General features: G+C 43.0%; 1 protein-coding gene across 1 annotated transcript; it reads right to left on the reverse strand.

Moving 5' to 3' along the window:
- Positions 1-8,413: 8,413 nt before the first annotated feature.
- Positions 8,414-11,020, reverse strand: LOC147423023 (laccase-11-like). Its single transcript, XM_086501567.1, has 5 exons — positions 10,814-11,020; positions 10,574-10,728; positions 10,231-10,475; positions 9,049-10,098; positions 8,414-8,893 (listed from the first exon to the last, which is right to left on the reverse strand). Exons 1-5 carry the CDS (start codon positions 10,940-10,942, stop codon positions 8,763-8,765), a joined length of 1,710 nt encoding a protein of 569 aa, XP_086357693.1. The 5' UTR covers positions 10,943-11,020; the 3' UTR covers positions 8,414-8,762.
- Positions 11,021-11,987: the final 967 nt, after the last annotated feature.

Consider the following 11,987-nt stretch of genomic DNA (forward strand, 5'->3'; position numbering starts at 1 on the left):
TTGACTCCATCCATTGCCATGCCCAAACGCAAATTGCGTGGTTCACTCTTAAAATGTGGCCAGGTATCTTCAATGTGCCTCCAGGCCTTTAAATCAACAGGCACCCTAAATGTTGCGTCAGTGGATCTATTCCTAGAATGCCACCGCATCAACTTTGCAATGGAACCACAATGAAACATGCTTTTTATCCTAGGAATAATAGGGAAATGCCGCAACACTTTAGCTGGCACTGTCTCGCCAATTGCATCTTGTTTGTAGCGCATTGCTCCGCACTTAGGACACGAAAGACAATCTGCGAATATATTGCGAAAAAGAATGCAATCATTTGGACATGCATGAATCTTGTTGTAGTCCAAGCCAACTGAGGTCAATAGTTGCTTTGCGTCTGGCCTGGAGGGGGGCATTTCATTGCCAGCTGGGAGAAGTTGCTCTCGCAACAACTTGTTTAAGCCACATTAAATTAAAAAGCTCTCCAGTACGTCATCGTTGCAATCGAAAAATCTCTTTTGTAAATTACGTACCTAAACAAAGCAGTGACGCTTGCATTTGACCACCCGTACACTGATTGAAGATTCAAAAATTCCAAACAAGTATGAAGCATCGATATTTTGGTGCCTTCATAAATTGGTTGACGTGCCAACTTCCTCAACATGTCTTCAGGAGATAGGCGCACGGCTTCTGGTGCTACTTCGTTAGTGTTCTCCTCGCTTGTCTGGAAGAAGGCATCCAGCATCTCCTCCATGCCGTCGTCTTCTGTCTGTAAGTCCTTTTCTGCTTCCATCCTTGGCTCTATATTGGTCGGACCTTCACGCATAATCCTTTTTCTCTCTCTCTCTCAGATATAGGTGCTATGTCGCGAAAATCAATGCCCGTTCCGTAGGAGTCATATCGTAGATTCTGTACGATTTCTTTAGCAAACTCTCCATACTTGTTGACATGCTCATTACATATCCTACGCTTGCGCATGATTTGATACTTGCAAAGCGTGCACGAGCATGCAATCTTTTCCTCCATGTTAGTTGATGACGTTGCCATCTACAATGATTATGAATGTTGTTTTAATATATATACTCCTCACAATGTAAACTACCTCGCATTCTCTAGTCTTGCCCAATCTCTGTACACCTCGGTCCAGAGGTGTACGGAGATCAGGACCACCGGGTCAAAATCTCGTCTTTATTGGTCAAATCCTATATGGGTAGACACATACGTGCACTCCCAGGTGTACATGGAAATGCATGTAGCGGGCAAAACCCCTTTGCCTCTTTTAGTTCCATAGTTTCTTCTAGAGGGAGAGAGAGAGAGAGAGATAGAGAGAGTTTTTGTCCTTTTCACACTTGCAATTGGTCAGCCAACCTAACTCTTTCTCTCGCTCTTTCTCTATCTACTATCTATCTCTCTCTCTCTATCTCTGTCGCTATCTCTAGTTAATTCTCTCTCTCTCTCTCTCTCTCTCTCTCTCTCTCTCTATATATATATATATATATATATATATATATATATATATATATATATATATATAATATATAATATATATATATATATATATATATATCACTCTCCATCTCTTTATTTCTTTCTCTCTCTGTCTACGTACCCTATCTCTCATTCTTTCTCTCTCGATCTCGCTCTCGCTATCTCCCTTTCTCTCTCTCTCTCTCTCTCTCTCTCTCTCTCTCTCTCTCTCTCTCTCTCTCTCTCTCTCTCTCTCTCTCTCTCTCTCTCTCTCTCGCTATATCTCTTTCTCTCGCTATTTTCCTATTTCCCTATCTCTCTCTCGATCTCTCTCTCAGTATCTCCCTCTCTCTCTCTCTCTCTCTCTCTCTCTCTCTCTCTCTCTCTCTCTCTCTCTCTCTCTCTCTCTCTCTCTCTCCTCTCTCTCTCTCTCTCTCTCGATCTCCCTCTCGCTATCTCTCTTTCTCTCTCTATTTTCCTATTTTCCTATCTCTCTCTCTATCTCGCTCTCCACTTCTCTATCTCTCTCACTTTCTATTCCCTCTCTTTCTCTCTCTCTCTCTCTCTCTCTCTCTCTATATATATATATATATATATCACTCTCTTTCTCTCTCTCTCTCTCTCTCTCTCTCTCTCTCTCTCTCTCTCTCGCTGTCTACTTCCCTATCTCTCTACGTACTGATCGAACGAGCGAATGAGCTAGGGAGAAAATGAATGCCCACAACTGCGGAGGCCAGACTACACAACATCGACAAAGGCTGCATCAGACGATCCAGGTCACTTTGGCTCGACATGCACAACGCCCAGTCCGACTACAGACCATGGAGGAGATTGATGAGGTCCGCCAGCGAGCGACATATGCTGGATCTCCTATGATGTACCTATCCCAGCTAGCTGTTTTAGCTGCTTTGTCCACACCCAGCAGTTTAGGATTCCATAATATTTTATTTTGTCATTTTGTCATCTTGTTATTCTGACTTTGTATCAGTCTACCACATTGTAACTTTTTGGTCTCATAGGTCACTTTGGCCTTTTGAAGAGTTAATATAATATTTCATTTCATTTCTTTCTTTCTTTAATTTTAATTTTTTACGCAAACCATAATTCTCTCTCTCTCTCTCTCTCTCTCTCTTTAATTTCCTACACGCACACATACTTCTCTCTTTCTCTGTCTCTCTCTCTTTCCTACACACACACACACACACACTTCTCTCTCTCTCTCTCTCTCTCTCTCTCTCTCTCTCTCTCTCCTCTCTCTCTCTCTCTCTCTCTCTCTCTCTTTCCTACACACACCCCTCTCTCTCTCTCTCTCTCTCTCTCTCTCTCTCTCTCTCTCTCTCTCTCTCTCTCTCTCTCTTTCCTACACACACACACACACACGATGTGGAGAGAGAGAGAGAGAGAGAGAGAGAGAGAGAGAGAGAGAGAGAGAGAGAGAGAGAGAGAGAGAGAGAGAGAGAGAGAGAGAGAGAGAGAGAGAGAGAGGGGAGGGGGGGGGGGGGGGGGGGGGGGGGGGGGAAAGAGTGCCATAATACATGCTGCGCAGGTTTCGGCCAAGATCTGAAAACGCACGCGTTGAGGGCGAAAATGGCCCCTGCGCGCGAGTTCGGCTCTTTTCCCCAAATTTTTAGCATCGATATGTCCGTCGATATACGCGTCGATAAGTGCGTCTATATACGCGTGGAACACTTTACCTTTCTACACTAATATCCACGGCCATATCGACGCACATATCGACGGAGTGTAAGAACGTCGATATGGACATGGAAAGGTACGGGCGTCGATATATAGGGCGTCGATTAGATTTGGTGTGCTTGAGAAAGGTCAAAAAGTGCTTGAGGAGCTTTTTGTCCGGAATGTTGTCTCTTGGAATGCATTAACGCGATTATGCTCAGCAAGGGCAGGGCCAGAGAGCTCTACTATTTTTGGCGGATGTGAAGCTAGGAATTTCTCCATATGCAATCACCTATGCTTGCATCTTGAAGGCATGTGGACTGTAATGAGGACGGGCAGCACATGTCAACAGGAAAGAACAGGCTGAACAACTTTAAGCACTTCAAATAACAACTGAATTGAAAGAGATGCACGACACAAGATGGGGAATGGCAGAGTTCCACCCCGAGAGAGCATTGGCCCCAAACCTTGGTGCCCCTTTTTGTATTTCCTTATATTGCTTGAACAAGATAAAACGCCGGTACTCCATCCTCTGCACCCTCACGCTGGAGCATGCGAGAGAATGAGCCCTTGGCTCATAATTGAAGACCCTTGGCCATAATAAGTAGTTATATGAAAAGCTTTAAACTCAAAAGCATCAAGCCTAAAAAACTGACAGTAGAAGCCGCCCAACGTAAATCACGGAAATCCGTACAGGTGCCACGTCAGCACAATGAGCACGAAATTCGAATATCTGTATAGGTTGCCACATCAGCATGTCAGTGCAAAATTTGGGCTTTTGTAGTAGCGTTCCACATCATCAACTGCTACGCGATAGCGTGTGTGCGTGGTCCTACTTTATTTAATCCCTTTAGGTCACTTGGGCCCCATCGAACGGGTCCCTGCCGCAAGTTGGTAAAACTTCTTCTGCTGCTTCTTCTAGGGTTTAGGCTCCTCCGTCGGGATCTGCAGGTTGGCTCCGTGCTTGAGTGGCTTGACACATCAGTAGTTTGTGACATGTGCCACTATATGCAAAATGCCAATATGGGCAACAAAATTTACGATGATATTGTTGGTCAAGGGCTATTGAAACAAAATGTCGTGCTCAGTGCTACCTTGGTTGACATGTATGGTGTACTTCAGAAAGCACAAAAATTTCTTGAGGAGACGGCAGTTTGGAATGTTAAGCCTTAGAATGTACTAATTATGGGATATGCCGAACAAGGACAGGTCTAGGAAGCTCTTGGTTGTTTTCACCTGATGCGAAGCGAGCGTATCTCTCTAGATGCAATCACCTATGCTTTGCATCTTGAAGGCTTGTGGTAATTTGGAAGACGGTAAGATGGGCAAAAGAACTCACGATGATATTTTTGATTAGGGGTTTGTTGAAAAAATCAGTATGCTTGGCACTGCCTTGGTCGACATGTATGTCAAATGTGGCAGGGTGACCGGGAAGCCCTGGACTGTTTTTAGCAGGTGTGAAGCGAAGGCATCTCTTCAGATGCAATCACCTATGCTTTCATTTTGAAGGCATGTGGCACTAGCAAGATGCTGATATGGGCAACAAAATTCATGATGATATTACTAGTTAGGGGCTGTATAAAAAGAAGTTGTGCTTGGCGTTGCCTCGATCACCATCTATGCCAAACATGGTATACTTTAGAAAGCACATGAAAATGTGCATGAGGAGCTCCTTCAATACGGAATGTCGACCCTTGGAATGCAGTGAGTGTAGGATATAGGGGTAGACCCAGGAAGTTCTAGGCTATTTTCAACAGATGGAAAGTGAGGGCGTCTCTCCAAATGAAGTCACCTATGTTTTGGTCCTGAACGCTACAATTACTTCTTGAATGAGAACAAAATAATGACCTTGAATTTCTCTTAAATATGATATTTAAGTTTGTGCCACAGCCATGTGAATTTGTGTGTTTAAGTTCGAATTCATGTCCTTGTCTTAGCAATATTAGGCAGATCTTGTACTCAACATGTTCCAAGAGACTACATTTAGGATAGAAAGCTCATTAAGAACTTTAGTAAACATCAAAACAACTTTGGTTTCTATAGTAAATGCCGTTTTGAAGAGCTAGGATTTCTATCATCTGAATCTCTCCTGCTTCCATGTTTGCATTTATCATCGTTGTTACTGCCATCATATCCATTATATGTGTCCTTGCAATTATCATCGTTGTTACTGCCATTATATCCATCATATCTATCCTTACAAATATCATGCTCTATGCGAGTCGGTTTTTCATTGCATCCTTGTTTGATGAAAAATTGAACTGCTTTTTGTGCTAGTTAGCAGTTTCAAGTTAGCACATCTTTGAAAAGTTGGGCATCCGGTAAATTTTTTAGAAATAATATCAAAATTTGTCGGAGGTTGTACATTTGGATTCCTTGTTTCAAGTGCTTTCTATTGATATATCATATGTCATAGATCTTGGAGATGTAGCTCAAGTTATTGTACTAGTTAGCATATGTCAAAATTGTGCTAGTTAGCATTGTCCGGGACATGAAAAAGCATGACAAGTTAACATGCTTTCACCCTCTAGGGTTTAGGCTCCTCCGTCAGGATCTACAGGTTGGCTCCATTCTTGAGTGGCTTGACACATCAGTAGTTTGTGACATGTGGCACTATATGCAAAATGCCAATACGGGCAACATAATTTACAATGATATTGTTGGTTAAGGGCTGTTGAAACAAAATGTCGTGCTCGGCGCTGCCTTGGTTGACATGTATGGTGTACTTCAGAAAGCACAAAAATTTCTTGAGGAGATGGCTGTCCGGAATGTTACGCCTTAGAATGTACTAATTATGGGATATGCCGAACAAGGACGGGGCCAGGAAGCTCTTGGTTGTTTTCACTTGATGTGAAGCGAGTGCATCTCTCTAGATGCACTCACTTATGCTTTCATCTTGAAGGCTTGTGGCGATTTGGAAGATGGTAAGATGGGCAAAAGAACTCACAATGATATTGTTAATCAGGGGTTTGTTGAAAAAAAAACAGTATGCTTGGCACTGCCTTGGTCGACATGTGTGTCAAATGCGGCAGGGCCGGGAAGCCCTGGGCTGTTTTTAGCAGGTGTGAAGCGAAGGCATCTCTTCATATGCAATCACCTATGCTTTCATCTTGAAGGCATGTGACCCTAGCAAGACGCTGATATGGGCAACAAAATTCATGATGATATTGCTAGTTAGGGATTGTATAAAAAGAAGTTGTGCTTGGCGTTGCCTTGATCGCCATCTATGCCAAATATGGTGTACTTTAGAAAGCACATGAAAATGTGCCTGAGGAGCTCCTCCAATACGGAATGTGGACCCTTGGAATGCAATGAGTGCAGGATATAGGGCCAGGGCTAGGAAGTTCTAGGTTGTTTTCAACAGATGGAAAGTGAGGGCGTGTCTCCAAATGAAGTCACCTATGTTTTGGTCTTGAACGCTACACTTACATCTTGAATGAGAACAAAATAATGAACTTGAATTTCTCTTAAAATATGATATTCAAGTCTGTGCCACAACCATGTGAATTTGTCTGTTTAAGTTCGAATTCAAGTCCTTGTCTTAGCAATATTAGGTAGATCTTGTACTCAACATGTTCCAAGAGACTACATTTCGGATAGAAAGCTCGTTAAGAACTTTAGTAAACATCAAACCAGCTTTGGTTTCTATAGTTATGCCATTTTAAAGAGCTAGGATTTCTATCATCTGAATCCCTCCTGCTTCCATCTTGGCATTTATCATCGTTGTTACTGCCATCATATCCATTATATATATCCTTGCAATTATCATCGTTGTTACTGCCATCATATCTATCCTTGTAAATATCATGCTCTATGCGATTCGGTTTTTCATTGCATCCTTGTGGCTACAATCCCTTCTATATCAAATTTCATCCTGCTTGTCATGGCCTCTTCATCTTTCATACTTCTCTCATGTCGATCATAATGCGATCTCCATCATCATCTCTTCTACGACTTCTGCCCTTGTGTCAAATGTCGTGTCACTTTGTCTATCTTCTTTTAAAAATCGTACCCATGGAGCTACTACCAAGATCAACACGAATCTACTCATTCTTTCCCAACTTCATCAATAAATTGCAGCAACAAGGAACATTGTTCTACCTATGCAGAAGAGGGAACACTCTTACTCTATTTTTTGCTTGCAAAGCAATGCCAACAACTCCTGACTAAGAATCTCATCGAAAATTTTTCCTCATGTCATTGTCTTGCATAATTCCACAATGACAATGTAGTCGGAAATGGACTACGGGGTGCTTCCGTTTTTTTATGAATTTTGGAAAGGAGAGTGTGCCGATTCCACCATACTTCTGCGTGGAACTCATGTAGACCGCGCACTATCTATTTTGTTGGTAGTTTAAAGTTTTCATGGTATCAAAAGTTTAACTATTGTTTTACTTTTGTTCATAGTTCATCAAAGGCAAGCTTTTTGAAGTGCATATTCGTTCATGTGAAACCACTACGAAGAAGGTGAGTGCTACTATTGTTCTACTTTTGTTTCTAGTTCATAAAAGGCAAGAGTATTTCAAAGTAAATGTAATAATTACAATCTAATTTTCATATTAAAAAATATGTTTAGAAAAATATTGTGTGTTCTTGATATATTATTTATTGAAAAATTTTCTCCAACAATATTTTACTATATTTTGTGAGAAAATAAATTGCCACGACAAGGCCTCTACAATGATCAGATCCTCATCATAAATTTAATTAGAGAAGATTATGTTTTAATCATAATAATGTAGAGCATTTGGTCATGTGGGTGCTACTATCTACACACAATTAGGGATCTTTTTCCCAACATGGTGCATATTCGTTTGCTAAAAAGCACCTTTGATTATTCATGGATATTGTCCTTAGTAATAATCCTTATGCAAACTAGTGAAGAAGCTAGACATTGTAAGAGTATTTCAAATCACTTGGAAACTTCTTGACTAATTCTTGAGGGAGAATCTTGGAAGCATTGGCTCTTGATCGGAGAAAAATGGGCAAAAAACATCGGAGCAAAGGGGGCAAAAAACATCCAAGAAGAAGAGACCAAGAACTAACCAAGAGACCTCTTTTTCTCCATCGGAGCAAAAGGGGCAAAAAACCTACAAGAAGCTAACCAAGAGATTAGAAAAACTCAATGCTAGATTAAGTAGTGGATAGTAGCACTTGGGTAAGGTGGGATTTTTATTTTATTTATTTTTAGATTGGGGGTCACCTTCATTAAGCATCACAACTTGCAACCTGGAAACTTTGAAATGAAAATGCCATGCCTCTAGACAATGATCATTCCTCATCATAAATATAATTCGAGAAGATTATGTTTTAATCATAATAATGCGAAACACTCATTCATTGAATGCAATGAAAGTGCTTTTGTATTGCGATTCGTTTTGTTGATTGGGTGCAGTACCCAACATGTAGGTGAGGAATTCATGAATGCTGCAGCTTGGCATGGATTCTTATCCATTACACTTCACAAACCTTGTGGCGGATGAAATTGTGGGAGATGAGATGTATTCTTTTGGCCTTGGCCTTAGATCATGCAAAAATTAGGTACAAAACTATGCAGAGAGCCTTTTTGCATGAGAAAACAACTCTTTATCACGACCACGGATAAAAGCAATGTTTGCTGAATTCAGAGAATACTAGCATGGGGGCAGATCAATAGGTGGTGGGATTATTCTGTCTTGTGGGTTGGGGCCATTTTCAATAACAAATGCAGTCTCCAAACCGGCCGATGTATGAAATTCGAGGTGGCAATGCATAAACCATACCCCTGAATCAAACAATAAAATCGCTTGATTAGTATTGAGACATTAATTTCTTCCATCAGGTTCACCATGTAGTTTCCAGAACAAGCTTTAGTAAAGAAAGGAGTCACCATTGAATAGAAGAGAGAGAGAGAGAGAAGAGAGAGGTGTGTAATTATACCTGGGTTGTCAGCGCGGAAGCGGAGGGCCGCCCAACCACCTTGAGGGACGCCGATGGTGTTGCGCTCGGGAGGGTCCACCAGGTTAAAGGAGAGCGGGTCGGAGGAGGCGTTGTAGTTGCCCAAGCCCATGCCCACCACAAAGAAGTTGGTGCCGTGCAGGTGGATGGGGTGGTTCTCTGGTGCCACCACGCTCGTGCTCTGCAGCACCAACTGCACTGTCGAGTTGAAGGGCAAGTAGCTCAGCCGCGTGCCCGCCTTCGCCATCGCGTTGGCCGGCGGCTTGCCCGTGAAGTTGAAGCTGGCCGTCGGATTGTCCGGAAAGTTGGTCACGAAGACATTCGATTTTCGGAAGTAGTGCGCCTGGAGCAGCGCCGTTTGTGGCAGCTCAAAGGAAATGTTATTGATCACACCCACCAGCTTCCCGCCCAAGGTGCAGTTGGCGCAAGGCCTGATGGCCAGTCCCACCGTAAAGAAAAGATGCCGGTCGATCTTCAACGGCACCGACGCAGGAAACGCCTTCGACGCCAAGCTTCGCAGGCTTTTACTGAAGTTGTCCGCCGAAGGACTGTCGGAAATGGCCGGAAGCTTTGGCAGCACTGGCCGTCCGGTTTTACTCGCTCCTTCATAGGCAATCACCGCCGTTGTGGTGGTGTTGTCTAGAGTTACATTGGGCGCTATGTATGGCCGCGCAGCCAAGTAGTAGCGGCCGGCCGGCTGATCTGCCGCCACCAGCACGCTCGTAGTCTGGCCCGGCGTGATGAGAATGTAGTCCACCTCCAGGGGTTTCGTGTAGGTGGCGTCCACCTCCACCACCGTCAGCTTGTGGCCGGCCACACTCAAAAACATCTCTCCATTCATGGCCGCGTTCACAATCCGCAGCATATAGGTCTTTCCGCTCTTCACCGGAACCACCACCGTTCCAGCTGCAGAGCATGGGTACAAGCCGCCGGGCTGACCGTTGATGGTGTATGCATCGGAGACGTTCGGAGCGCCTCCGGTCTGAGCTGACTGCTGCAATGCCAGGTCCATGCTCCCCTTCCACCACTCACCTGCAGATTGCATTACGCTCATGAATTAGCTGAACTAGCAATAGAACAATAGATAAGCTGTAGTGATGCTCTCTCTCTCTCTCTCTCTCTCTCTCTCTCTCTCTCTCTCTCTGATCTCGCGTATATACTCACCAAGCACCAAGGGCACCTCCTCATATGGAGTGGCAAATGGGTAAGGAGCACCCTTCTTAGGTAGAATGATGAGAGCCCCATACACCGTGTAGCGCATCCAATGGTTATGGGCATGCCACCACAAAGTTCCCCGCTGCCCAGTGACGGTGAAGTTGTAGGTGTATGATGCACCTGGCTTCATGGGACATTGTGTGACATAGCCCGGTCCGTCCGCCCACCCGGTGCGCACCTGCTTAATGCCATGCCTATACATACACATTTACAGAAACACATCCACAAGAAAAATTAATTGGTATCAGGCTCCTTCATGGATGCTAAAATCAGCTGGCATACAGATATTTACCAGTGAATGGTGATATTCTTGTCAGGAAGCTCATTGCTGACCTTCACAAGCACATTATCTCCCTCTCTTATATACATGGTCGGGCCCGGCAACTCGCCATTTACGGTTGGGATCACTTTCGTGGAGCAAAGGCGGGTCATCTTCTGATATTTCACCTGAAGAATGACATGATGGCAAGTTGCAACAATGAGAAAAATGAAGCTCGTTAGTAGACTCATATGCAGCCCACAATCCTCTTACATGAAATTCAAAGCGCCTTATGCTCTGTGACAGTGCTAGATCTCCATTGATGTAGGCGAGGAAAACACAGAGAAGAAAGAGCCTCCAGGTCGAGGTTATATATTTCTGGCCATGGCGGAGGCCCTGCATTTTGATGAATGCGGCTTATATGGAGATACAGGTACAAATCCAAGGATCTGTAGGGCGCAGGCGGAGGTACGGCTAGACACAAAGATAGGCGCGTTTTTATATAGCGGGAAGAGGCAGTGGGAGTATATGTGGGCGTGCTGCAGCAGCTAGCGTAGCGCCAAAGTGCAGGTGCTGGTGAGGGTGAACTCTCTTTATCGTTAATCCACCGTCTTATTAAACACCTGCCAACTCTACTTGGTAACAAACTTGTGCAATTTCTTCCAATGCTTAGCTTTCCAACTAGGTATAAGTGGGGCAACAGATCTATCTTCCTCGGGTTTTCTTCGCTTTAAGTAAATTACTGCTTGCCTGTTGGACTAATAAGACAGGCTATACACTACATGTGCACCGCACACGTAGTTCAGCCTGCACCGGTGCTTATAAAGTGTGATGCTTCAGCCCAAACGATCGATATGCGTGCCGGTGTATCCAAAGGGAGAATTGTTATGTGAGTGCTTCGTATTGGTCTGTCAAGCGTTTGAAGCTTGAATTTTGGAGCGTCCTTCTTCTACCTTCGGATATGTCTTGCTTCCAAATTGTGTACCAAATGCAACAATGCTTCTTTTGCAAGTTGTAGACGATCTAATCTTTGAGATAAGCCACTATAAGCTCGTAGTAGTCCACCATAACAAGCCATCTTTTTTGTTTTGGTAATTAATTTTTTTCCCAAATTTTCACTAAAATTTGAGCAAAAGAATTAGCCACAGTAATTTATAGAGGAATTTCAACATACTTTAAAACTCGTAATGATCCTATAATTTAGAAAATTCTATAGCATTAATATTTTGAACACTATACTTACCTAAATTATTCAAAATATATTGATTAATTAATTGACCAATATTTTATCTTTTTTTAAAAATCTTAACATGCCTATTTCTAGCAATCATTTCTTGGTCGAAAAAAAATTCATGTGTAGCAATTATTTATTAAAGAAATGGTGTTTCACTATTCTAAGTACTTGTCTATTAAATTCTAATATTGAGTTTGTTATCCTAATGTTAAT

Source organism: Adiantum capillus-veneris, chromosome 26, assembly GCF_014529385.1.
Source record: "Adiantum capillus-veneris isolate H3 chromosome 26, ASM1452938v2, whole genome shotgun sequence".
Taxonomy (NCBI): domain Eukaryota; kingdom Viridiplantae; phylum Streptophyta; class Polypodiopsida; order Polypodiales; family Pteridaceae; genus Adiantum; species Adiantum capillus-veneris.

Excerpts from the sequence above, each read along its gene's own strand:
- LOC147423023 (XM_086501567.1), bottom strand. The coding sequence starts at position 10,942 with ATGCAGGGCCTCCGCCATGGCCAGAAATATATAACCTCGACCTGGAGG. Across the intron at positions 10,476-10,573 it reads AAGAATATCACCATTCACTG|GCATGGCATTAAGCAGGTGC; the intron begins GTAAATATCTGT and ends GTGTATGTATAG. Across the intron at positions 10,099-10,230 it reads GGAGGTGCCCTTGGTGCTTG|GTGAGTGGTGGAAGGGGAGC; the intron begins GTGAGTATATAC and ends TGCAATCTGCAG.